At 42.4% G+C, this 27,440-nt stretch overlaps 2 protein-coding genes and 1 long non-coding RNA gene across 11 annotated transcripts in view; 2 read left to right on the top strand and 1 right to left on the bottom strand.

Annotated features, from left to right (window-relative positions):
• ADPGK (ADP dependent glucokinase) overlaps positions 1–2,145 on the top strand; it is a 34,699-nt gene extending 32,554 nt beyond the window's left edge. For 2 of the 3 annotated variants that reach the window (XM_028495026.2, XM_024128670.3), the window contains one exon: positions 533–2,145. In XM_028495026.2, coding sequence (XP_028350827.1) covers positions 533–1,087 — 555 coding nt within the window. In that variant the 3' untranslated portion in view covers positions 1,088–2,145. The remainder of the gene's footprint in view (positions 1–532) is intronic. The other variant, XM_024128672.3, reaches the window with a different exon arrangement.
• Positions 2,146–10,030: 7,885 nt separating this feature from the next.
• BBS4 (Bardet-Biedl syndrome 4) overlaps positions 10,031–27,440 on the bottom strand; it is a 75,114-nt gene continuing 57,704 nt past the window's right edge. For 3 of the 6 annotated variants that reach the window (XM_007122105.4, XM_028495023.2, XM_028495024.2), the window contains 11 exons: positions 27,059–27,131; positions 21,390–21,443; positions 19,403–19,530; positions 17,040–17,094; positions 15,984–16,052; positions 14,851–15,003; positions 14,587–14,758; positions 12,876–12,945; positions 12,118–12,259; positions 11,363–11,564; positions 10,031–10,821 (listed from right to left, as the gene is read on the bottom strand). In XM_007122105.4, the coding sequence (XP_007122167.1) occupies positions 10,712–10,821; positions 11,363–11,564; positions 12,118–12,259; positions 12,876–12,945; positions 14,587–14,758; positions 14,851–15,003; positions 15,984–16,052; positions 17,040–17,094; positions 19,403–19,530; positions 21,390–21,443; positions 27,059–27,131 (1,228 nt within the window). In that variant the 3' untranslated portion in view covers positions 10,031–10,711. Of the gene's footprint in view, positions 10,822–11,362; positions 11,565–12,117; positions 12,327–12,875; positions 12,946–14,586; positions 14,759–14,850; positions 15,004–15,983; positions 16,053–17,039; positions 17,095–19,402; positions 19,531–20,230; positions 20,922–21,389; positions 21,444–27,058; positions 27,132–27,440 lie in introns of those variants that run through there. The other 3 variants (XM_007122106.4, XM_007122107.4, XM_028495025.2) reach the window with 3 other exon arrangements.
• Positions 12,336–26,530, top strand: LOC102995236 (uncharacterized). 2 transcript variants are annotated; one of them, XR_003681655.2, is made up of 5 exons: positions 12,336–13,109; positions 18,388–18,472; positions 19,054–19,209; positions 19,421–19,476; positions 26,382–26,530. It is a non-coding gene; the product is annotated as an uncharacterized lncRNA (long non-coding RNA). The 2 variants fall into 2 exon arrangements; XR_448780.3 differs by lacking the exon at positions 12,336–13,109 and having other exon boundaries at positions 17,101–18,472.

Here is a 27,440-nt window from a genome sequence, read left to right as displayed (position 1 = left end):
AATTCAGTCTTCCTAACCCACACCTGCATAGGAAGCTTAGATCAGACGTGAAGCCACTCTCCTTGCTTTTTGGTGTTGTGTGTGAGGAACCCTTACAGCCCTGCCTGTGGGCTTCTCCACTGTACTGGTGTGACACCCGCTGACATTTGGGAACTGAGAGTCAGGCCCCATCAGTGGTGAGAGCCTCTGCTGTGTGTGCAGAGGCAAAAACTGGGCACCGTGGAAAGCAATACAGAGCGTACCCCTCTGCCTTTGTCTTCCAGCATATAAACAGAAGACTGGCTCTAATACAGAGTTACTGCAACTTTTCAGTTGACTGCAAGTGATGATGAGCGTGGAGATAGAGGTGTAATAGCCAAAATAGGGACCTTGATCTGTCACTTGCCCCCGCAGACTTCAAGAGCAGGGAGTCTTGTGGTAAAGAAGAAAGATGCCGGCCCTACCTGCCTTCCCTGACATTAGTCATTGGCTGTGTCCTAGGATACTTAGGAACTAGATGTCCATCAGAAGACCCGCATTTTGTTTTTGTTAGCAGGTCTTTTCTGCCGTGACTTCCCTTGGGCTGAATGAACAGGAGCTGTTATTTCTCAGCCAGTCGGCATCTGGACCTCACTCTTCCCTCTCTTCCTGGACCGGTGTTCCTGATGTGGGCGTGGTCAGCGACATCCTCTTTTGGATCTTGAAGGAACATGGGAAGAGTGAAAGCAGAGCCTCAGACCTCACCAGGATCCACTTCCACACACTGGCCTACCACATCCTGGCAACTGTGGATGGACACTGGGCCAACCAGCTGGCGGCCGTGGCTGCAGGAGCTCGCATGGCCGGGACACAGGCCTGCGCGACAGAAACCATAGACACCCGCCGAGTGTCTCTGAAGGCGCCCCGTGAGTTCATGACCTCCCGTTCGGCGGCCGGCTCCAGGGTCATGTTAAACCCAAACGAGCCCGTGGTCGAATGGCACAGGGAGGGAGTGTCCTTCCACTTCACACCAGTGTTGGTGTGTAAAGATCCTGTTCGAACTGTGGGCCTCGGAGATGCCATTTCAGCCGAAGGACTCTTCTATTCAGAAGTACACCCTCACTCGTAGGAAGATTGTTGTGGGTCATTTTTCTGAAGGAGGAAAACTAGCCAGCCTAAGAATGACAGGAATTAAGTGGTTTGGGAAACAGGATTGAGAGTGTCAAAACCGTTTCTAGATCTAGTTGAAAGACAGCCAAAGAAACAACAGCAGATTAAACTGTACCAGATACATTCCAGCCAGTTGACGATTACACAGAAACATTTCAGGTTTTAATCAAAATTCAGCTATTTACTAACAAGACTGGATTTTTCTTCTTGTTTTTTTTTTGTTGTTGTTGTTTTTTATGTTGTGTGTTACAGGGGTGGAAACTTGATTCCCAGATCCCCTCTTCAAGTATTTTAGGCCTGACTTCTTTACCCTCGAGAGCATGTCGGTTTGGAGAAAGCACTCCTCCTTGCCCACCTCGGAGCGCGTGCTCCCTCACCTGCTCCCCTGTCTCTGGTAAAGTGCGGTGTGAGTTCTCGCCTTCTCTCAGCTCAGCGCCCTTGGCAGGATCATGGTTTCCATTCAGTGTTCTAATGAAAAAATTTAATGAGCACACCTTCTCAGTCTTCTGCTCTCAAACTTAGGACAGAGCCACAAGTAAGGACAAAACAGGCCCTCCTGTGTTTCAGAGACACAGCAGAGGCTGGGAGCCTCGTGGTTCCCTTGAGGGAGCCAGTCACTGACTCTGCAGTTGAGGAGCCTGGCTGGCTTGCAGGGTGGGGCTGTGAGCTGAAGGGCGGCACCTTCCTGCCCCAGCTCCTTAACTGTAGGCTGGCTGGTCAGAGGCTCCTGTGCCTGGGCCCAACCTCATTGCCCAGCTCTGGATGTGCTTTCTGCAGTAGAAGACTGATCTATGTTCTTTCTGATCTTTGAAGGCATCTTACAACTGGATTATGCTTCTGGGTGTATAGCAGATCATGTGTGTTTTACATTGACACATCACATCCATTAAAGAGTTTGACCTCATAAGAGTCCCAGGATCATGAATAAATTTGTCATGTTATGTATTTATTTTTTGTAAATCAAGGAGACTTCAGCGTGCTTTTAAATATTAAAAACAATTTACATTTCAAGAATCCGAAGTCTGTTTGTGATTGATTTCATTTCTGCCACGACTCTGGAGCCATGTAAAATGTAAATCATTTTGATCTTGACTTGTGACATACATGTTCCTCTGCTCTTGAGGTGTTTGATTATCTTGTCTTCCCCATCACTAGGTTAGGCAGTCCCTCACACTGAGTCTGAGCTGTAGGTCTGTCCTCTGGTTTAAAGTGACAGAAGAGGGACTTCCCTGGCGGTCCAGTGGTTAAGACTCCATGCTTCCAATGCAGGGGCACGGGTTTGATCCCTGGTCTGGGAACTAAGATCCCACATGCTGTGCGGTGCAGCCAAAAAAATTAAAATTAAAAAAATAAAGTGACAGAAGATACTAGATCAAGTACTCGAGCCAGTATGACCCAGCAGTTGGAAAGAATGTGGTGAGCCTTCTCAGTATGTTCAAAGAGCAGTATAGACATGTGTCAGCTGGTGGCAGGCCAGCTTAGGTCACAGGTAATCATCCACGCTGGGCTCACAGCAGCAGCTTCTGGAATCTCAAAGCTACCTCAAGGTCTCCATTTATGACCTTCCCCCCTGCCTTGCATGAGAAGGAAAGGCTTGATTACTCCTTCAAAGACAACTTAAGCCTAGAGAATTATGCAGCTTGAAATTCAAAGCAAGTAGCTTACTAAGAAAATCTCTGGCTGCTACCTCATCAGTCTGCCTTCAAGCTCAATTAAAAATAATTAAACCACCTTCTAGTCTATTTATAGAAAAGCTTAAGTGAGAAGAGATTTCTATCTTCCCAAGAAGAGTTAGAATAACTCATCACTTACGTTCTAAACCTAAGCAGCAGTGTTCTCCATGTGACCTTTTTCTTACAGGCAGCCCCTGTCCTTAGCATATTCTCAACATTTCTCCAGTTTTCACTGGTGATGTCGAGGAAGACGTTCAGGAGACGTGGGCAGCACGTACCTCAGAGCAGTGTTTTTCAAAAGGTGGGTTTTGAACGATTAATCATTACTAAATCAACTTGGTGTTTATAGAAAGTATCAAAATGCATCATACATTATGGGGATAATTATTTTAAGTATTGTTTTGTGAAACTTTCTGTATTCCTGAATGTGTGTGTGTAGATGTGAATATACATGCATGCCTCTGTGAACGTCCCACCTTGTTGAGAAGTAGGCTAAGCTTTGGAAGTAAGATTAACTGGGCTGTATCACCCAGGACAGACAGGTGGAGCCAGAAGTGAGTTGAAAAGGCAGGAGAAACAAGAGGTGGAGCTTCAGGGCCCTTTGCTTTGAACTATATTTTACAGAGATTTCCATGTATGATTTTTATATGAAGAAGAAAAGCTTGAAAATCCCCCGGACTGGAAAGGGTGCCCAGTGAAAAATGATCCTTCCTCAAAATGTTCCAACACTTACTCTTGCATTCCTTTGAAATTGATTTAACACCCAGGGAAAAGCTGCAGCACATAAAAAACACTGTCAGGAGATAAGAATTCAGCCAAAAACCAGTAATATTTATTGCGCAGATTCAGTTTGCATTTTATTCTCTTACTATGTCAAGTTTGAGTGGGGCAGAGGTAATTCATCAGCAGAAGAAATCCAAATTTTGTGCAGGGTTTGAGGTGGTGAGTATTGTATGACATTGGACAAGGTACCTTTCCTGAGCCTCATTTTTCCTCATCTGTAAAACAGGGCTAGTACTGGTCCTCACCTTCGTAGGGTTCTTAATTAAAGAGGAATGTGGAGCAAAGTATTAGCACAGTATGTGGCACGTATATAAAAGTTTAATAATTGTCAGTTACTATTACTAAACTGAACAGGCAATTTTCTGGGTCTCTTTAGGACTACTGAAAATCATTGAAAAGCTACCACAATGATAATGTAACATTTTATTTTTTGGTCTTTTTTTAGGTGAAGATTTTCAAACAGTGAAACTACAAATTTTAAGTCCATTTGGTAAGTTTTGAGACATGTATATACCTATCTAACCCAAGTGCCTATCCAGATACAGAATGTTTCCATCATCTCAGATAGGTCCCTCAGGCTACTTCCAAGTTATCCTCAGCCTCACCCGCAACCCCAGCCCCCTGAAGCACCCACTATAATCTTTTTCACCATAAATTAGTTTTGCCTGTTCTGGAACTTCATAGAAATGGAATCATACAGTATTTAGTCCTTTTGTATAAAGCTCTTTTCTTTAGTTTTATTTTTTTATGTTTCCTCACTGATTTTTTAAAAAATTGTTGAAATATAGTTGATTTACAGTGTTGTGTTCATTTCAGGTATACAGCAGAGTGATACATTCTCTTCCATTATAGGTTATTACAGAATACTGAGTTCCCTGTGCTATACAGTAGGTCCTTGTTGATTATCTATTTTATATTTAGTAGTGTGTATATTTTTATCCCAAACTCCTAATTTATCTCCCCCCCCTTCCCCTTTGGTAACCATAAGTTTGTTTTCTATGTCTGTGAGCCTTTCTGTTTTGTAAATAAGTTCATCTGTATCATTTTTTTAGATTCCCATATAAGTGGTATCATATATTTGTCTTTGTCTGGCTTGCTTCACCTAGTATGATAATCTCTAGGTCCATCCATGTTGCTGCAAATGGCATTATTTCATTCTTTTTAATGGCTGAGTAATATTCCATTGTGTATATGTACCACATCTTCATTATCCATTCATTTGTCAATGGATATTTAGGTTGCTTCCATATCTTGGCTATTGTAAATCATGCTGCAATGAACACTGAGGTGCATGTACCTTTTCGAATTATGGTTTTCTCTGGATATATGCCCAGGAGTGGGATTGCAGGATCATATGGTAGCTCTACTTCTAGTTTTTTAAGGAACCTCCATACTGTTTTCCATAGTGGCTGTACCAATTTACATTCCCACCAACAGTGTAGGAGGGTTCCTTTTTCTGCACACCCTCTCCAGCATTTGTTATTTGTAGACTTTTTGATGTTGGCCATTCTGACTGTTGTGAGGTGATACCTCATTGTAGTTTTGATTTGAATTTCTCTAATTAGCGATGTTGAGCATCTTTTCACATGCCTTTTGGCCATCTGTATGTCTTGTTTGGAAAAATGTCTTTTTAGATCTTCTGCCCACTTTTTGATTGGGTTGTTTGGGTTTTTTATTTTTTTTATTGAGCTGTTATGAGATGTTTGTATATTTTGGAAATTAACCCCTTGTCAGTTGAATCGTTTGCAAATACTTTCTCCCATTCTGTAGGTTGTCTTTTCATTTTGTTTATGGTTTCCTTTGCTGTGCGGAAGCTTTTAAGCTTAATTAGGTCCCATTTGTTTATTTTTGTTTTTATTTCCATTACTCTAGGAGACAGATCCAAAAAGATATTGCTGCAATTTATGTGGAAGAGTGTTCTGCTTATGTTTTCCTCTAGGAGTTTTACATTTAGGTCTTTAATCCATTTTGAGTTTATTTTTGTTTGTGTTAGAGAATGTTCTAATTTCACTCTTTCACATGTAGCTGTCCAGTTTTCCCAGCACCACTTATCGAAGAGACTGTCTTTTCTCCATTGTATATTCTTGCCTCCTTTGTCGTAGATTAATTGACCATAAGTGCATGGGTTTATTTCTGGGCCTTCTATCCTGGTCCATTGGTCTATATTTACGTTTTTGTGCCAGTACCATACTGTTTTAATTACTGTAGCTGTAAAAACCCTTTTCATTCAGCATAATGTTTTTGAGATTATGTTGCATGTAGTTTGTTGCTTTTTGTGGCTAAATAGTATTCCACTGTGAATACGGTGTTTCCGTTTGGGGCTTTTATGATGTTATCGACAAGTCTGTGTGGGCATTTTCCTTCCTCTTGGGTAAAAATACATGGGAGTAGAATTGCTGGGATGAATGTATATCATAAGTGACAGGTAGACCTTTCTCCAAAGTGGATGGCCCATTTTACACTCCCACCAATGATGCATGACAGTTCTGGTTGCTTCTTGTTCTTGCCAGTATTTAGAGTTGTCAGTGTTGAATTTTAGCCATTTTGATGTGTACATTGTGGTTTTATTTTGCATTTCCTTGATGATGGACAATGAGCATGTTTTCACATGCTTACTGGCCATTCATATATCTTTGTGAGGTGTCCAAATTTTTTGCCCATTTTTTTTCATTTGGTTTGTGTATGTTGTTGTTTGGGCTATTAGTTTTTTTATTATTGAGTTGTAGGAGTTTTTTCTATTTTCTGGATATAAGTCCTTTGTCAGATGTATTTTGTGAATATATTCTCCTTGAATATATTCTCAATCTGTAGATTGATTTTCATTTTCTTCATGGCATAATGGAAAGTTCTTGATCCTGTTTTTAGAAAATTTTTGTAAGACTGGATTTAATAGAATTCACTGGTGAAATCATCTGAGCCAAGAGTTTGCTTAGGGTAGCTTTTGATTTATAGATTCAATTCCTTTGATAGGACCTATGAAGCCTTTACATTCCATCTTGTTTCAGTTTGGGTATGTTGCATTTTTCAAAGATTTTGTACATTGCATCCAAGTTGTTTTATTGTCATAAAATTTTTCATAACATTCCTTTATCTCTTCCATGTCGTATAGGACCTGTAATGCTATCCCCTCTTTCATCCCTGATGTTGGTAATTTGTCTCCTCTTTTATCCCTTCATCAGTTTAGCTAGGGATTTGTCAATTTTTGTGCGTGTTTTTTCATAGAACTTTTGGCTTCTTAGATTTTTCTTTAATATTTTCTGTACTTTGGGTTTATTTTGCTCTTTTTTTAGCTTAAGGTAGAAACCTTTATCAGTGATTTTCTACCTTTTCATTTGTTCTAATAGAAGCATTTATAGCTCTTAAGTAAGTTTCCTTGTAAAAGCACAGCTCTTAACTGAACCCTACAAATTTTGTTTTCATTCAGTTCAAAATATTTTATAATTTCTCTTTTGATTTTTTCCTTATTACAAGTATGTGTGTTTAATTTCCAAATATGTAGGTTTTCTAGATATCATTATTAATTTCTAATACAATTTCATTGTGTATAGAAAACATATTCTGTAAATTTCAATCTGTTGACTTTTGAGACTTATTTTATGGCCCAGTATTTGGTCTGTCTTGCTAAATGTATTATGTGCACTTGCAAAGAATGTGTTTTCTACAGTTACTGCTTGTAGCATTCTATAAATGTCAACAGAAATTGACAAGCTGGCCAATATGTCCTTTTACACTTTTTGTCTAATTAATTCTATCAACTGCTGAAAGAAAAAGTGCTAACATATCCAACTATGATCGTGGATTTAATTCCATCAATTTTTACTTGATGTACTGTGAAGTAATGTTAGTTGCATACATATTTTTGATTTTCTACTGAACTGACTTTATCATTATGAAATGCCCCCCTTTATTTCTGGTAACACCCCTTGTTTTGAAGTCTACTTTATCTAACATTAATATAGTACTAAGCTTATCCTTTCTGTGCTTTTCAACTGAAATGTTTAGTCCACTTACATTTTTAAGTCTAATTACATTTTAATGTAATTATTGACATGACTGGATTTCCATTTAACATTTTGCTATTTATTTTCTCCTTGTTCCATCTGTTTTTTTACCCCCCCCTCTCTACTGGCTTTTTATTGGGTTGGCCAAAAAGTTCCTTTGGTTTTTAAGTAAAAAGATGCACTTTTCATTTTCACCAAGAACTTTATTGAACAACGTAGTCACCGTTTTCTTCCACTACCTTCTGCCATTTTTCAGGCAAGTTCATAATTCCATCTTCCCAAAACTTATCTTTTTGAGTAAAGAACTGTTCCAGGTGCCTTTTACAGTCTTCCAGGGAATTGAAATTTCTTCTGTTAAGAAAATTTTGTAAAGACCAGAGTAAATGGAAATCCAAAGGTGCAATGTCTGGTGAACACAGCGGATGAATCAGAACTTCCCAGCCAAGCTATAACAGTTTTTGCCTGGTCATCAAAGAAACATGCGGTCTTGCGTTATCCTGATGGAAGATTATGCATTTTCTGTTGACTAATTCTGGATGCTCTTCGTTGAGTGCTGCTTTCAGTTGGTCTAATTGGGAGCAGTACTTGGGATTAATCGCTTGGTTTTCCGGAAGGAGCTCGTAATAGAGGACTTCCTTCCAATCCCACCATATACACAACATCACCTTCTTTGGATGAAGACCAGCCTTTGGTGTGGTTGTTGGTGGTTCATTTCGCTTGCCCCATGGTCTCTTCCATTCCACATTATTGTACAGTATCCACTTTTCATCGCCCTGTCACGATTTGTTTTAAAAGCGGAATGTTTTCGTTATGTCTAAGTAGAGAATTGCATGCAGAAATACGGTCAAGAAGGTTTTTTTCGCTTAATTTATGTGGAACCCAAATATCAAAGCGATGAACATAGCCAAGCTGGTGCAAATGATTTTCAATGCTTGATTCGGATATTTTGAGTATGTCGGCTACCTCCTGCGTGGTATAATGTTGATTGTTCTCAATGAATGTCTCAATTTGTTCACTGTCAACTTCAACTGGTCTACCCGACCATGGAGCATCCTCCAGCAAGAAATCTCCAGCACGAAACTTTGCAAACCACTTTTGACGTTTGATCAGTCACAGCACCTTCTCCATACTCTGCACAAACCTTTTTTTTTTCGCGTTTCAGTTGCGTTTTTACCTTTCTCGAAATAACAAGCATCATATGCCAAAGAATGCTTTTTTTCTTCCATCTTCTATACTAAGATGGCTATACAGAAAATTCACCAAATTTGGTAAAAGTTTTTTTTATGTGCGCACCAATATGACAGCTGTCACAATACAATCTAACAAAATTGTTCTGAATGGAGTTAAAGACAACTAAGGGCTACTAGAGCCACCTTACAGGAAAAAAAAACCAAACTTTTTGGCCAACCCAATAGCTATGCTTCTTTGCATCTTTCTAATGGTTACTCCAGGGATTATAATATACAGCCTTAACTTTTCACAAACTAGGATTAGTTTTGTACCATATCATGTGAAATAAATATAAAAACCTTTCAACCATAAGTTTCCATATACCCCCTTGTCCTTTAGTTATACGTATTAAACCTCACATATAATGTTATAATTTTTACTGGGAACAGTTATGTGTATTTTTTTTTAATTAAACCAAGATAGATTAGATAGATAGTATTTTATATTTACCCACTGGTTTATATTTGTTGTCTGTGGGAGGATTGGTCCATTGTGAGCGACTATTATCAGACAATAGGGATTTTTCCTTAAGAACAAAATGATCATTGTAATCATACACTGCAAAATTTTACTTCGTTTTGTACTAATATTATTCAGTAAGAAGAACACTTTTCCCATTGCTAGTTCATACTTCCACTTTCTTGCCTCTAATTTGAGCCATCTAAAACCATGTATCTATCTGTGTACTTGGTCTCATTTTTCTAACTAACTGCCATGTAATTTTCCTGTGATGACATGTGCAACTCCCGTACTAGGAATTAGAATAGCTCCTTTCTCAACAGTGAATGAGAGACTGCAAATCCACAAGCCCCAAAGACTGGGCAGGTACAAGGTTCTTTTAAAAAGTTTTTATTGTGATTGTGTACTTGGTCTCATTTTTCTAACTAACTAACTAACTGCCATGTAATTTTCCTGTGATGACATGCGCAACTCCCGTACTAGGAATTAGAATAGCTCCTTTCTCAACAGTGAATGAGAGACTGCAAATCCACAAGCCCCAAAGACTGGGCAGGTACAAGGTTCTTTTAAAAAGTTTTTATTGTGATCCCTCATTTTAATACCTGAATAACTAACTTTCCCCAAAGGGATGATACATAATCTTTACTCTGAAAAGTACATATACAGATAATGTATTGATATCATCTGGTCAGTGGTATCATTGATGATTGTCACATAAAAATTCCTCAGTTAAGCAGCTCTTCCTTTTTCTTTAAATCCTTGGTGCTGATACCAGACCAGCCCGTTATCTCTACTTCTTTTAAGACTGACGTGCTCTGGCTCTACACTCCGACCTCTCAAGAACAAGATAAAGGACCTGGTCTGGATGCTCTTGGGCAAGTGCAGCTGGGATACTCAGTAGGCTGGGCCTCAATTTAAAGAGCTTGTTTCATCATTATTTTTTCTTTTAAATTTCGACTGTTAGAGCTGGATTATTAATCAAAGATTTGTGTTTGCTTCAGTGGCTGATATACCACCCAACCCAAGAATCAGCTCAGCTAAGATGGCTTTGTTATGACAGGACTACTGCGCAGAGGTCTGTCTCAGACTTTCCTTCCACAAAGGAACGGGTCAGCCAGCCAGGAGATAAAGTCCTTTCCAACGCAGATAGATAGCATCACATGCCCTGCTGGCTCTTGGAACTACATACATAGAGCCGAAGCCCTGCTCTCAGTTCTTAGGGAACCTGTCTGGGCCATCTTCTCTCTCTTTCCTGGCTGATGGGGCAGCAGGGGACTGCGTAGGCCTCAGGCTCCTCGCGATCATCATAACACGTTCTGCATTCTAGTTCATGATGCCCAGGGAACGTGCTGGCCTCCACGCTGCCTGTGTCATGGGACCTTTCCTAATCTGAAACATCCTCGCCAAAGAAACCCCAACTCTCGGCTCATCCTACACCTATTTTTCTCTTATTTGTGCTGATGCTTCAGTTGGTTGTGCTTCCACAGTGGGCTCTGGCTCCAGAGGAAGAGATGGTGGCCTTGTGAGCTGGGATGTTCCTCCGGCACCTAGTAACAAAACAAACAGCTTGAATTCTCAGTTCCATGTTCCAGAAGAAATCAATATTTTCACTGTCAAGTTTCAAGAAGAAAGCCCATATTTTCTGAGACTAGTGGGACTGTGGCGCCTCTGGGCAGCTGTGAAGGAAGACCATAACTGAAGAAATAAAGCAAGTCAAGTCTGCCTTCAATGACCTTATAAAAGAAATGTTTCATTACCTGCACCATGCTGACTTATGATAAGGCAGTGAGAATTAAAGCGAGACTACATAACGAAAGGTGCTGTATTTCTAAACCTGAATATTGTAAAGACCCAGTGTACTGACATCCAGCTAAGCCTGCCAGTAGCTGTTACCTTTTACACAAATTGCCTTAAGGAAACAAGTGACAGTTTGGCCACCCTTGGGCTTTTTTCCCCCCTTCTAGGCAGCACTACATTGGATGTGTCCTGAGTCTGAAAAGCACAAGCCTCATTCAAAGCTGTAATCTCTTTGCAGGCACATGTGGCTTGTACCCATAGGTCTTCATATAGCTGTGTGTGGCTTCCTACCTGAGGGGAGCTTCCTATATGCGGCTGCTGAAGACATTGCCTGTCCTAGAGCTTGATTAGAACCCAGAGGCTGCTGGAAACTGGCGGCTTTACTGGTTGAAGTGGTCCGCTGCTTTGATTTGGGATCTTTAACTGGTTTAGTCCAGACCAGTGCCTCCCCAACCTGGAGAGCAGCTCCCAACTTCTGGGCCATCTCCACCATCTTGTGCCCAAGTGGGAAGGAAAAAAAAAAAAGAGTCACAGGTCTGACCAGCAGAGACAAGCCTCATCCCAGGTCTTCAGCGTGCAGGTGGGGATTAGCTGAAATAGTGTCTGCTGTACTAGCATTTGAGGGAGGAGACACTTACTGCAAAGAAATCATTCTCAAACAGAGACCACACTGCCCTGAGTGGATGGCAAGGGAGTTCTTTAAAGGCTCTCAAACCCAACAATTCAAGTTTGGTGCATTGTTGGACTAAATTCCTGCCTTTCCTATGTGAGGAGAATGGGAGGAAGCTACAAAGAGACATAACACAACTCATTTGAGCTGAGGTCTATCAATAATAGATATAACTCAGTAAGCCTGAATTTCCTCTTATTATTTTCTTCCAGGAAAGTTTCTTCTCAAGCTGTTCTTAATTGAAGAATTCATGCCACTAGGAACGTCAAAGCCAAAACAGGCATGAGCCTATATAATACCTTATATTTGGGTTATTTGGGCTTGATTCAAAAGTCTCGTGACAGCTTGCTTATGACTCTTAGGAGCTAAGACTCACCTCCGGGTCAAATTCCAGAGAGCTACTATCCTTGAGTAGGTTGACTTTCTTCTCCATCTCCTGGTACTGGGCCAGGGCGCCCCTCTCCTCTCCCTGGTTGTACAGCAGCACAGCGTAGTTCAGGTTTACCAAAGGGTTACACCTGTGCAAACAGCGATTCCTATGGAGCTGGGGCTTTGCAACACATGGTCATTTAGAGATCCTTCTCACTGCACAAAAACAAAACTGGCTAAGTACAGACAGCTCCACTCCACAGCAAGGTGGGGCACACACGTGTTGTGTGGACCTTTGGAGAAGAATCAGGGAATTAACTGCCCAACCAGCAAAGCAGGTACTGGGACCAAGCCTGACATCTCGGCCCTCAAAAGAGACGAAAAACAGGTCCCTACCCTGCTGCCTAACAGAGGCCAGTGGAGTAAATCCCAGGAGAGTCAAGTTTATCTTAAACTGAGCCCAGAGCCCCATGTGACATTCCAGCGAGCCCACAGCTATCAACAACCCAAGCCCACTGACAGCTCCCACTTTCTCTGGCCTCCTGACTACTAAGGGCTGGAAACGCTTTCTCAGAAAGAGTCATTATCGGGTCCTGCTGAGCCACTTTGTGCTCAGGAGCTACATCCTTCAGCACGGAGGCCCGCTGTGCACAGAGGCACGGGGAGCAAGCAGCTGGGCTGGCTCGGCAACGCCGGGGCCGTGGCGCCACCTCACGGCTCTGCAGCACCCAGCCCTCCCAGCGGCGTTCCCGACGGGCGGCTTACTTATCCAGGCGGACTGCTTCTGTGTAGGCTCTCCTGGCGTTCTCTGTATCTTCCAGATTGGTCAGAGCCACTGCAACAAAGAAAGTGAGTGCGGTGGCTGAAGAGCCCAGCAGAGAAAACACAGGCAATGTTTCAAGACGGCAGTTCCTTCAGCCGCCAAACCTAACTAACTCCTGCTGTGCCCGCCCAGCTCCTGGCACCACCGACTGTGCAGCCACTCAGCTTGGATTCCAGGTATCATCTTGTTCAACGGCCCCCTCTCCACAGTTAGTCAGCGGCCGGGTTCCATAAATTCCATTTTTTTTTTACAGCTTCTTTGGTGACACTGCCCTGGTTTAGTCGTGTCAGGCCTTCCGTTTTGTTCCCCGAGGGCGCTGTCTCGCTTGCCACAGCGCAGGCTGCCAGGTATCTCGCTGACTGAGACAAATCTGACTGCGTCACTGGCCTACTCAGGAATGCTCACATGCTCACTGCTCTCCAGCACCCGTAACCGTACCTTTAAACTTTTGTTTAGCAACAGAACACTCTCCCTTTTTAAATCAGTATTTTCTGAAAGCCTGACCTATAACACAAACAACAGCAGAGCTGCTCTGGAAGCCCTGCCCGCTCCACCTGCCCAGCTGTTCATCTACTTCTACCAGACACAAGAGGAGATCTAGGAACACAGTTGGGAAAAACAGAGCCTCTGGGATCGAGTGTACAGTCCCTGTGCTGTACTCAATGGTCCTCCATACTCTGACACCAGACTACCTCTCCTGACTCATCTCCCACCACGTTCTACAACACTATTGCCCACTGATGGCCTGGTACCTCCTGCAGTTTCATGGCTGCATGCCTTTACTCAGGGACTTCTCAGCCATTCTGTGCTACTGAATTCCAGCTTATCTTTCCACAACTCAGTGTGAAGACCATCTTTACTTTGTGAAGTTAGAATTGCTGCTTATGCCCTACAGTACAGCTATTTGTGTACATTCCTGTATCCCATTATGACTGGGCTATCTTTGTATTCAGACAGCCCCCAAGTAACCACCACTCAATTTGCTTTTGCACCCTTTCTCTTATAAATCAGAACCTCACAGTAATGACCAAAAAAAACAAATAAACAAACAAAAAACCCCAAAGACACCTGAAGACTACTGTCAATGAGAACATGGAAACTGCTTTTAGGTATACATTTCTTAACTTTAGTATAAGGAGAAATATCCCCCAGAAAGAATATTTAGTCAGTACTTTTATACTGTACTAGCAACAACAATAATAGACTAATTATATAATGACAATAAAACCAGTAGTTAACATTCATTGTGTCTAATCATGTAATCCTCTCATCAACCCTATGAGATATAGCTAGTAAGTAGTAGAGGCAGGACCCTACCTAAAGCCCAAGATCTTAACACCTGATGATAACTGGAGCTTGGCTGGATTCAATATATGAACTGTCACGGGAAAAGCACTGTTAAAAGATGAACTAGAGACGAACCTGATTGAACCTGCTGGTCTCTGAGTGAAATTCCCCTAAGTGAGGAGCAACAAGGTGCTTTGTCATCTTTTTCTTTCATATTTCTTCAAACTCTAGGACAGTAATCCAGATTCCTATGGCATCTGCAAGGGAATGGCTTCTATGGGACATTTAACCACTGGCCTATGATTCAAATTCATTTTTCCCTGAGTACAGACTGCGAAAGGGGTTCTTCACACAAATGTCTCTTACCAGCCAAGAGCATGTAGAGCTCCCCCATCTTTGGCTGGAAGTTGATGGCTGCACTGAGAAAATGGAAGGCTGATGCATACTGCTGCATAGTCAAGTGGACAAGGCCCAAATTATACAGAATCTTCCAATCGAAGGGTGCCAAGTAGTTGGCTCGTTTCAGGCAGCTGATAGCCTGGAGGAGAGAGCAGGCACTCGGTGAGAGGCTGGGGCAAGCTGGCAGAACCAGTAACTGAACACAAACCAGGAAAATGAGGAGACACTCACTGCCACGTATTTCTTCTTGCCAAAAAAACACATTCCAATGTTATTCCAGAGTGGAGGACTTTCTGGAACAGCACAAGCTACAACTCTGTATTTGGTGAGGGCAACATCAAAGTCCCCATGGGTCTGCATCATGCTGCCTGCTGCCAAGATGGCCTGAAAACATGGGATATGGAAAGTTGGTAATTCAGTCATTCCCAAAAGGCTGTTGCAGTGAAGTAGCCTTCCTGAGTCTAGATACTCAGCAGGCCCATCAGCACTGGTGGGACTGAAAAGCTTCTTCCAGGGACCTATACACTGTATCCAAGCTATTGGAACAAACGCTCACGAGGAACACTCACTCCTGCACCCCACACTGGCTCTCTTTGGCATAATACAGAAAACTCACTGACTTTACCCAGCTTATTTTTTTCCTACTGGTGGCCAGGGAAGTCACTATTTCAGAGTATCAGGGCCCTGTGAGTAAAAAGCACCTTTAATCTGTTCCCTACAGCCCCTACTTGGTACACCAAGTGCTCTAGACAACTCAGGTACACCTGTCTTTGGCCACTAAAGGTGCAGCTCCTTCTGCCACAGGGCAGAGGGTGAGTCAGCCTTAGGCTTCACGGATCAAGCTTTTCATGTCTCTAAGGAAAAGGGTTAAGGTGGGGTGTTAAGTGTGGCTAATACGACTTCCAAGATAGGACTCAGTCTGTACTGTTAACAAACAGCCGGTTTTGCTGCATCTCCCTCAATGATACATATCCACATGATGATCTCCTCGTCCCCAAAGTCGTATCTGGACAAGAGTTGTAATCTCAGATTCATCAGGAATCAAGTCATTTCAGCAGATTTATTTCTGACAGTAGTTACAGAGGCTCTGCCAATTTCCTAAGTAACATAAAACTTTACCAGCACTACAGTTTTGCTTTCTGCATAAGTTAACAGGCCCAATATAACAAATGTGCTCTTTTAGAAGATAAGAAGCAGAGCACTGATGCTTCACAGTATTTTCAAATGAGAGCCATGTTTATTTATAACTTCTCTAAGGAAAAAGTACTTTCTCAGATATACAGAACGCTTTCTAGGGCCAGATCACCTCCAGGAGTGGTGGGACCATCTGTGTGAAGGCTCTGGGGTTTGACAGCCTGCAATACCTTGTAGTTGGTGGGGTCATAAGTCAGTGCATTTCCAAGATGTTCAAATGCCTTCTGGTAAATGCCGAGCTTGGGAAAAAGCAAAAGCCAGAGAATTACATCGGGGGGTGGGGGGGACCGTAGTTAAGGAGACTGGCCAACCACACCCTCATCAGACAGACCCTGACTTTTCCGGGTTCTTCGGACAGAAAAAGAGCTACAGATACGGACTCTTAAAAAAGGAAATTAAGATCCCCACGTTTGTTTTCCCTCCTGTTTCGTTGATTTGTCTCCTGATAAGGTCAAAGTAGCTGTTTGCCAGGAACGGCCTCTGCCACACTAGCGCTGTTCCACCCAAGGCCTCTTGGCAGGAAATGGGCTGGTTCACCGCATCTCTCCTGGGGCCAGCCTCCCAAGCCAGAGCCCCGGAAGGCCCAGGGTTAAGCTCCTTTGAAAGAAAACTGAAACAGACGAAAAGGCCACCACAGAGGCAGGGCTGGAGGCAGGACCAGCTAAGAGGGGAACCTGGGGCGTCGACGGGGTGTGTGGGGCAGGAAAGAAGCCCTGAGGGATCCCTGGGCCCCGGGGCCTCAGGCAGACACAGAACAGCGATGGGGCCAAGAGAAGCCCACCCACACTCGGGAATGCGGAGGGGAGAGGAGACTTTTTATTCTAGACAATGCTTTTTTCCCTTCTCTCTTTTCTAGAGGACGTGGCTGGGAGAAGGAATAACAGAAATGGCCTTTGCCCCAAAGCCCTAGCGGTACCACAGCTTCTCCTTCCACCACAAAATGCCAGCCCCTCTGACCCCAGTTATTTCTCATATGTGTTCTTGCATTGGTTGGATAAGAATGATAATTGCACTAGGCTCAAACAGATTTATTTGCTTCTGATTTGAATGCTGAAAATTAATTCCTTTAGCAGACAAAGAATATCAGATGCAGAGAGTAAAGTTCATGTCCTTCTTATGACCTTTAGTAAGTTGTGTTAAAGTAAAAATGCAGGAAAACCACAACACACACAAACCCAAAAGCACTTCTAACGTCAATGCGTGGAGGAGTAAAGAATTCCTCTTACCTGGAGGTAGAGTAATCCTAAAGTTGTGAGAAGTTCCGTATTTTCTGGTGAGAACCTGCAACACAGAGATGCTCAGAGGGACACAAGATGTGTATGAGAGACACTAAGATACCCACATAGTAACTCACCCCTGTGCACTACGTGGGACACCACTGCGCCTCCCACTCCCCGCAGGAACTCTCAAAGGGATTTGGGAATTTCCTTCCAAAGTAGGTCACCTCAACCCTGGCTACAGGGAGGATTGCTCAGCAAGAAAGAATGGGACTTGGAACCCAGACTCCTTTCACAGGACCAAAGTCCTTAGAAAGAACCTATGGAATATTTTGTGCCACTGTCTTGATTACACTGATAGAATTCAAGAATAATGCCCTATAAACCAAGTCAGTCTAGAACACACACGCTTTTAGCCCTTTCCCTCTTGTGAGATTTTTTTTTTTTCCTGTTCTCACTGCACTCAATGCCAGCCAGCATAATTTCCCATGTAATTTAGGATCCCAAGGCCCCTAGTGCTCTGCTCTCCACATTAAACAAAAAGCCATACTAAACAGCCAAACTAAAGAAGGAAGACAACATACCCGCTCTAGGAAAGAATTAGCTGTTGGCTTTGTGGAGTAAACACCGGCTTAAGTAAAAGATTATCTGCCTTTCCAATCCCTCAATGATATTTGTCTTGTCACAAAACGAAAGCAACACTGAGCTCACATGATCTGACTACAGGATCACCAGACTGCTTCAACAGTGAAAATGACAGAAGGTGAAGAACAGTGTCTCCTGTTTCTAAGGAATGAGGTAGGGTGCTGGTTACCTCTGGGGAGACCAGAACCACAGGGGCCAAAGCCCCAGCCCGGGGAGGCCTGAGCTGGCCAGACAGAGCTTACTCAGTTCAACTGAGTATTCACCCTTCACTTTCTGCCATAAATACCCATCCTGATCACTTCCTCACCCAAAGCAAGTAAGTAACTTCCATGATTCTGGTGGGTGTCCATCCCCCCACCAAAACATGACTACTCTCTCCAAAGCTGCGGGTCATAAACAATGGTTTCTATAATCTCAGTGAGGCTCCAAATGCTCAGCTGACCTCTTTTCTCCTTTGAGAATTTCAGTGACTTAAGTCCTTGGCCAGCGACTAGAAGAATGTGTGAGCTAATGTAATTTATGTGAGCTAATAAGCTCAAAGAGCCAACTTATAGAATGCAGGGGTCAGGGATCAAAGCTTCCACCCAGCACCAAAAAGACGTTAACATACGCTACATGGCCTCCTTCCTACTTGTCCATATAAACTTAGCCTCTTGATGACAGAAGTCTCTTTTGTAGCTTAACAAACTAAAGGATTTTTATGTCTTTTCAGATATAAAATATGGTTGAAGAAAATTCCAAAAGCAGTGTTGTGACTAATATAACCAGAAAAGTTACTATCATGGTAGAAGACAAAGGTAATTAACAAATTAATAGAAATCTAAGTTTAGTTCAAAGTCTGATTATCAGGAATAATAGACTTTGTGGCCTTAAACCACAGATGAGGCATTCTATTAACTGACCAAACAAATGAGACACTAAAGCATTTTGCTACAGCTCTCCCACTTTAAACAAACACAAGACCCCAGACAGAAAAGACAAGATAGCATGTGTCCCTAGAAAAGAAACGCAGAACACCACACTGGGAAAGCCTGTCAGTTATGTTTTCAAGGGGGGTTTGGCTGACCCTAATGATATTTTTCAAAAGCATGATATTGGTCTCAGGCTAATAAGGCCAGATCTTTATTACTCCATCAGGAGATTTCTCTCCCTAATATCCTGAAACAAAAGATCTTAAAAGTTTAAAACCACAATGGCAGACTGCCAGCTGACTCCAAAATCTGCTCTCTCCTTCCTCCTAAGCACATCTGCCCACCTCCCTTGCAGCTAGATGTGGCCACCTCACTAATTTCAAACCATAGAATGTCAGCAGGAATGATGTGTGCAACTTCCTATTTATTCAGTACTTTGCTTCCTATACCACCTCCCCCGACCACAGCCTGGAGCACAGATGCTACAGTAAGTCAGCTGCAACCATGCAGGTGAAGGCAACAACCTAAGGAATGATGAGGAAGGAACATGGAAGGAACCTGGATCCCAGATTGATCTTGTGGAGCAAAGCTGCCCAGCTAGGCTAGACCAGCCACACTGATGGGTGAGAAAGAAACATGTCTGTCATCCTTATTTAAGCAATCGGGAGCTCTAAACCTTAGCTTAACAGTTACTCTGGCTCCTACAACTCACAATGTGTAACCAATCACACGTGTTCTCTCTTAGACTTGGGAGTTCATGTTTGCTCCCATTTTTGTTTTAGTTTCTCGCTGCTCTAAAGGAACAGACACACTTACTCCACTGCTTTCTTATAGATTTCGATGGCCTTGTCCAAGTCTCCCTCCAGCAAGTGGATCTTGCCCAGCATTATGTAAGTCAGATCATGCCTGTTAAGATGTAGGGCATTGTGCAACTGGTCTTGTGCCTAACAAGATGAACAGAGTAAAGAGAACCAGATCACTACCATGAAAGGACAATGACCTTGTACGGCTAATGTAAAGACAGAGCTCCTGCTATACTAATGTAGGAATATCACATTTCAGCAAATGCCCCACTACCCAAAAAACTAAAACATACCCAAACCGTGCTTGCTCATAGGACAGCTAGCAACATGGAGTGTCTGCCTCTAGAGCCACTTGGGAGGCTTGTACAGATGATTAAACTTTTTGAGTGTTTTCTGCTTTTTGATACTCACACCCATGACTCATATTTCATAAGTCAGAAGGGATATCATGGTCTGCCCCAAACTCGACCCCAGCTGCACCGCTGACCAACTGCACACCCTTCCCCAGGGTGGACCTCATTTTCTTCGCCAATATTTTGATGAATGAATGAATCCTCATTTATTCATTCAACAAGTATTCATCGAGTGCCTGTTGCTCTAGGTACTAGTATACAAGAACTAACGCAAGAGCTTATGTCCTCGTAGATGACGAAAAGGGCTTCGTTTAGTCCTTCACTGATTCAACAAGTATTTCTATAAATGCCAAGTACTGTATTTGCTTAGCCTTTAGGCTTTATAGTAAAATCTAAATATAATACTTCTCCTCCATACAGGTCTGACCAAAAACCAATTCCACCTCTCCCTGAGCTCAGAATAATCCTGTGAATAGATATGTACTTACTTGAAATATCCTCTGAAGAGAGAAAGCTCCTAACCAAATATGTAACACTGAAGATCTAGATCTGCCCAGAAAACCTAAGGGACCCATTAAATATGTATGTTTTATTTACATAGATACAGGTATTATTTATTTTTATATATCTCACAGGAACAAAGGTTATTCTCATACCTCAACTGCTGATGTACAGGTTTTTTTTCATACCCCTGAGGGATTGATTAGGTTGCATCAGTTTACAAATTGATATATATTAAACACTGTCAAATGGGTATCAACTAATTCAGATTCTCAGTCCTGTCAGCACTGGAAAAAGGAGAATAAAACTTCATAATCACTAAGTGGGAGCTTTATGAAGGAAACTTTACCCAACCCCACTATCATTAACTTTTAGAGTTCTCTATAATAATTTGGTCTATCCCTCAATTAAGATATATATTTTTTTCCCCTTATCTGAGTACCAGGGTAAGCACAAATGTTTTATCTGATGTAAGAGCCTTAGGCACTACAGCCTAATCACAATAAAATATACAAATGAAACATAAAAATCTCACACGGAAAATAACCTTAAAAACAAATTCTCCGAAATCAAATCTATTTAAGATTAAAAATGCATTTCCAGGGCTTCCCTGGTGGCGCAGTGGTTGAGAGTCCGCCTGCTGATGCAGGGGACACGGGTTCGCGCCCCGGTCCGGGAAGATCCCACATGCCGCGGAGCGGCTGGGCCCGTGAGCCATAAAACTAAAATCAGTTGCCAGTGGAGCATAATATAGCTCACAAGGTCTCAATTACACTTTTAAGACTTACAGGTCCACTTTTTGATATCTAAGTTTTATTAAACATTTGTGTTTCCATTCTGGAAAATTAAACTAGGGGGTGGAAAATAAGAAGAGAGGAAGAAATCAATTAGATTGCCATTCCCTAATAATATTTCTAGAATTTGTCACTTTCTTGTTAAAAGCAGAAAAACAAAAAACAGTAGAATAGTGACAAACGAGAATAAAAATGGGGATAAATGTATATGGCAGTTTCAATTTTTACTTCTAAAAATCTCGGCAAGCAGTAGGAATAATACAAAATGAGCAATGGCACCTCTGTAACAAGTGTACCCTCAGTGAAATCCCCAGCCAACCGCTCAGCCACCACCACCATTTCTATAAATTACCTTGTCCAACTGTTTCAGGTAAATGTAGCAAACTCCTAGGTTATGACAGATCTCCTACACACAAAAGAAAGGAAAACAACTTACTAAGTTCCACAGTAACTATTAGAGTGAAACAACAGGTGTCTAGAGATTATTATTCCTTGGCAAAATTTAAACTTTAAAACATGCACTATGGGGCTTCCCTGGTGGCGCAGTGGTTGCGCGTCCGCCTGCCGATGCAGGGCACACGGGTTCGTGCCCCGGTCCGGGAAGATCCCACATGTTGCGGAGCGGCTGGCCCGTGAGCCATGGCCGCTGAGCCTGCGCGTCCGGAGCCTGTGCTCCGCAACGGGAGAAGCCACAACAGAGGGAGGCCCGCATACCACAAAAAAAAAAACAAAAAAACAAAAAAACAAAAAAAACATGCACTATGGTTAATTTTTTACTTGAATCTTAAACAGATTATAGGAGATAAAAGCAGAATAAACCAGTGATCTTCCTGGGTCTATTTAGTACCTTGGGGTGCATGCCCAGCCCATTCCTACACCTTTTTTCCTCTAAGAGCTGCTCACTGAACAAACCCTTTGTCCCCTCTTCTCAGAAGAGACTACCACAGCCCCTTCTCCAGCCCTAAGGAGGTGTGTGTGTATGTCACTCAGAGTCCTTTTCCTAGGAATCTAGGAATTCACTAGGTGGTATGGACTTGGGGACTGACAGCGCCATCTGGAGGCCACTAGGATGGAATACATAGATGTAACTAGAGCCGATCTTCAGAAGACTATACAGCACAGGTCAGCAAACTCTGGCCCACGGGCCAAATCCATCCTCTGCCTTTTTCTGCAAATCAAGTTGTATTGGAACACAGCCACGACCGCTTGTTATGTATTGTCTACAGCTCTTTCACACTAGAACTTCAGAGTCAAGTAGTTGCAACAAAGACTGTATAAATCCACAAAGCTTAAAATATTTACTAACCTGCTCTTTACAAAAAAAAATTTGCCAACCTCTGATCTACAGAAAGAAAATAAATCAAGCAGAAATGCAGAGAAGCTACCTTGGTTGCTGACATCTTTGCAGTTCTAGTTCACTGCAAGACCAATCTATATTTCCTGACCTTGTGTTCTGTAAAATCTCTCTAACTCCCTTATATTAAACCTCCCTTTATTTAAGGCAGCTTTAGAGAAAGGAAAATGCAAGGGTGAGAAAACTGCTCCTGGGAAACAGTAAGGACCATCTTGTTAGTAGTGGGGAGGTGGAGAAGCACATTCAGACCCAGAAGTGTCCCTCTCGGAAGAAACATGAACCTTATAGGGCTCAGAGACAACAACTGGTTTAATGTTTTCCAAGTTCCCTAACATAACAACAACAAAATAGCAATCAGTGATTCTATGCCAGATGTTTTTCATATACATTACATTAATTTTCCCAGCAAATCTGCAACATAAGTATAACAATTCTGCTTTCAGAGGTAAGAAAATGGAAGCTCAGAGAAGTTAAGTAGTTTGCCTAACTTACGACAAAAAGTATCAGCACTGGGATATTTTTTTCTTAGTTCTAAATCTTAAAGAATTTCAACCATATATAAATGTAGACAGAATCACCATGTACTCATCATCCTGCTCCAACAATCTTCCAATCCATAGCCCCCCATCTCTCCCACTACTTTTGTAAGCAAATACCAGATAGTATCACATTTTATCCACAAATATTTCAGTATGTATTTCTAAAGGATAAGATCTCTTTTTTTTTAAGCTACCCACAATACCATTATCATACTTGAAAAAAAATTAGTAACTGCTGATACTGAATCATGTTCAAATTTCTGATGAATGTCTCACATTACAAAAAATTTTCTTTTTCTTCAGTCACAATCCAGGGACTTCCCTGGTGGTCCAGTGGGTAAGACTCGGCACTCCCAATGCAGGGGGCAAGGGTTCGATCCCTGGTCAGGGAACTAGATCCCACATGCATGCTGCAACTAAGAGTCCACATGCAGCAACGAAGATCCCACGTACCGCAACTAAGACCCGGCGCAGCATGCATGCATGCATGCATGCATGCATACATACATACATTTATTTTTTAAAAATCATAATCCAAATAATTTCCACACATTGCAAAGCACTGGGATTTGAACTCAGGCCTGTCTCTAAAACTTGTATACCAGACTTCCCTGGTGGTCCAGTGGTTAAGAATCCGCCTGCCAATGCAGGGGACAGGGGTTCGATCCCTGGTCCGGAAAGATCCCACATGCCGCAGGGCAGCTAAGCCCGTGCGCCACAACCACTGAGCCCGTGTTCTAGAGCCCACAAGCCACAACTACTGAGCCCATGTGCCACAACTACTGAAGCCTGCGTGCTCTGGGGCCCACATGCTGAGCCCACATGCTGCAATTACTGAAACCTGCGCGCCTAGAGCCCGTGCTCCACAACAAAAGAAGCCACCGCAATGAGAAGCCCACGCACCACAACAAAGAGTAGCCCCCGCTCACCACAACTAGAGAAATCCCACAAGCAGCAACGAAGCAACCAGCTCAGCCAAAAAAAAAAAATTAAAAAAAAATAAAACTTGGGCTTCCCTGGTGGCGCAGTGGTTGAGAATCCGCCTGCCGATGCAGGGGACACGGGTTCGTGCCCCGGTCCAGGAAGATCCCACATGCCGCGGAGCGGCTGGGCCCATGAGCCATGGCCACTGAGCCTGTGCGTCCGGAGCCTGTGCTCCGCAACGGGAGAGGCCACAGCAGTGAGAGGCCCGCGTACCGCAAAAAAAAAAAAAACTTGTATACCTTCTACTTCATCACCCTATAAAAATATACACAGGGAGCTGGAGAGGAGAAATGTAGCCCTACTTGTCCTTTAAATGTACTGGAAGGTAACTAACCCATAACCTTTTAAAATCATTTCTCAAAGATATTATTTGAGAAAGCAGTAGCAATATGCTTTAAACAAACTGGCAACCAAGAAAATTTTTGAAATTTGAAAAGGAAACTAGAACAAATCAGAGTTAAATCCTGTCTTTCATGGGGTGAGAAGATGCAGCAGACATCCTGCAAGGGCAATTGGTACAGTGGAAAGATCACAGGCCTAAAGTGAGGAATCCTAGATTCTAGGCCTGAATTCTGGCTCTTGTTCTGCCACTACCTCACTGTGTGCCCTTCAGCAAGTCCCTCCATCTCCCAAAGCCTCAGCTTCCTCATCTATCAATACGGGAAATTCTCCCTACTTAACAGCTGTTCCACAAGTCAGATGAGATCATGGTGGGAGGAATTACTATTCCCCTGCTGCGGCCAGACTGTGGAATACCCTGATGAGTCGAAGAAAGTAGGGCTACAAGGTTTGCTGCAGGCCACAGGCACTCATGAAGCATGTAGGGCAGAGACTGGCTGTTTGGGGAATGACCACCTCTACGGGCACCAATGGACTGGTTATCCCAGGTGAGTCAGTAATACCAAATGAGCTCTTTCAACCAACTGGACAAACTGAAAGACATTCTCCATTCCCCCTGTCCTGTCCCTGAGCTCTCCTGTCTCACTTCCTCTCTGTCTCCAGCTATGGGCTCATTTTCTCTTCAGCTCAGCCCTTCAAACTGTTTTTTCCAGGATTCCATCCTCGGTTTACTGCAGAGTGAGCTCATCCAATTTCATTGTTTTAATTATCACCTTTAAGTTGTTGACTCCAAAATGTGTATCTGTAGCCCAGAATACTTGAGTTTCAGATTTCTATATCTGGCCATGTATTGGATACATCTCAATTTAGATACCCTACCAGAAGGTACAATTCATCATGTCCATAATCTTCTAAAAGACAGGACTTAACTCTGATTTGTTATCATCACCCTCTCCCAAAACTTGCTCGTCTTCCTTCCTGTATTTCCTATTCTAGTTGATTGTCCCATAAACCACCAATCCATCTTTGCATCTGCAGCCCAGTGCCTGGCACATAGACGTTCATTTGTTGAAAGAAGGACCAAGTGAATGAAACGGCAACTCAATTTTCCTTTATCTGTAGCTTTACTTTGGCCTTTGGCTATAAAATACTCAATGGCATAAAGACTTAAACATCTCAGTCTTTAGACCTGCAGAAGAAAAGTGAATGACAAAAATAATAGTGCTGTGGGACTTCCCTGGTGGCACAGTGGTTAAGACTCCACACTCCCAATGCAGGGAGCTGGGGTTTGATCCCTGGTCAGGGAACTAGACCCCACGTGCATGCCGCAACTAAGAGTTTGCATGCCACAACTAAGGAGGCCACGTGCTGCAACTAAGGAGCCTGCATGCTGCAACTAAGACCCAGTGCAACCAAATGAAAAAATAAATATTTTTTAAAAATAATAATAATGATAGTGCCATAAGAACTGCAGGGAAAACCCATGCTAGCTCTTTCTACTAATCAGTCTAATCCTTCACTCTTAGATATGTCTTTCTAAGAATCATCAGGTATTTTGAAAAAAACCAATAGCATGAAAAAGAAGAACCAAAACAGAGGAAGAAAAAGATAATTGTGGAAAGCAGAACAGAACTTCAAAGGGTCAGAGACATGGAGAGGCTGCTGCAAGAAAAGACAAAGTTCTTAGAAATTAAAAATATAATTACTGAAATAAAAAATATTGAACAGGTAGGCTAAATAACAGAATGTGAATATAGCTAAAAACAAGTGATGATCTGGAAGACAAGACTGAGGAAATGTCTCTGAATGTACAGCAAAGACAAGGAGGTAGAAAATATGAGAAGCAAGTCAGGAGACAAGTAGAACAGGTACAGAACACGTCTGACAGAGTAGAAAACAGTGTGGCAAATGCTGCTAGTTATTTACCTAACATTCACTCTCTCTGTTTAACTTACCAACAGAACCCTAATTTTGTTTAGAGTGACAATATATTTCCCAACCTTCCTTACAAAAGGGTTAGTTGGTGTGATGTAAGGGAAAGTCGGTTGGGGATTTCTGGGAAAATTATACTTCTTTGATGAAGGTTATGTCCTTTTCTCTTTGTTGCTTCCTCTTTCTCCCTACCTAGAATGATGATGTGATGTTAGAGCTGCAGCAGTCATCTGGTAATCATGAAGAAAAAGCCTCAGCATTGACATCGCTGGACCACCAAATCAATGTCGGCAACTACTTACCCGGATTTCTTGTTTCATAAGAAAAAAATAAACTAATTTATAAAGCCAATGTTTAGTAAAATGTTTTGTTGCAGTTACACACAGTCCCTAACTGATAAAAAGAGACAATAGAGAGGAAAAAATAATCAAAGAACTACTCAAAAAAAAAAAAACAACTTGCTGACCCAAAGAAAGGCAAGGGTCTTCAAAGTGAAAGAGCCAACTGAACGTCCACAGATAAGGGGGATAAAAGAGAAAAGAAACACATCTAGACAACTATTACTGACATTTCAGAACTCCAATATAGAAAATCCTCAAAGCTTCTAGAGAGGAAAGTGGGGTTATCAACAAGAGTCAGACTGGTAACAGACGGCTCATCAACAACACTGACAGCCAGAAAACTAGGCAGCAATGTCTGCCGAGTTACGAGGAAACGTGATTTTTGATCTTATACCCAGCCAAATCATCGATCAAGTGTGAGGATAAAATAAAAACAGTTTTGGCGTGTAAGAATTCAGTAATCATAACAAAAGATAGCCATATGATAAATGGAACCATTAGCATGTCACTAATAACAAAGTTCCCTACTTACCCAATCTTTCTGGTTAAGTTTAGCTGCTTCATTATATACTTCAGTGGCAGCTTTATGTTTTCCCAAAAGAAATCTGGGGAAGAAACACATTTTCTGTGACTATTAACGCAAAGCTTTTACGGGACTATAACCCCACTAGTCCCACATCTGACTCATGCTCCAGCCAGCAGAGCATTTGGGAAGCCTCTTCCCTGTAAGCTGGCTGTGCTGGTTTAGCCAGTGAGGCTGCTGCACACCAACAGCAGAAGCTCTCTTGCTAGGGACAGAGTTGGTTCCAAGGCCCTGGGCCCATTCTACACCAATTTTAGTGAAAGTCTTCTGTAATTTATTTTCTACAGTGTACTACAAACGTAGACCAAAAAAGAAACAAGCCAAAGTAATT

Source organism: Physeter macrocephalus, chromosome 11 (genome assembly GCF_002837175.3).
Source record: "Physeter macrocephalus isolate SW-GA chromosome 11, ASM283717v5, whole genome shotgun sequence".
In the NCBI taxonomy this organism is placed as follows: Eukaryota; Metazoa; Chordata; class Mammalia; order Artiodactyla; family Physeteridae; genus Physeter; species Physeter macrocephalus.
This window is presented reverse-complemented; position numbering and strand designations above follow the sequence as displayed.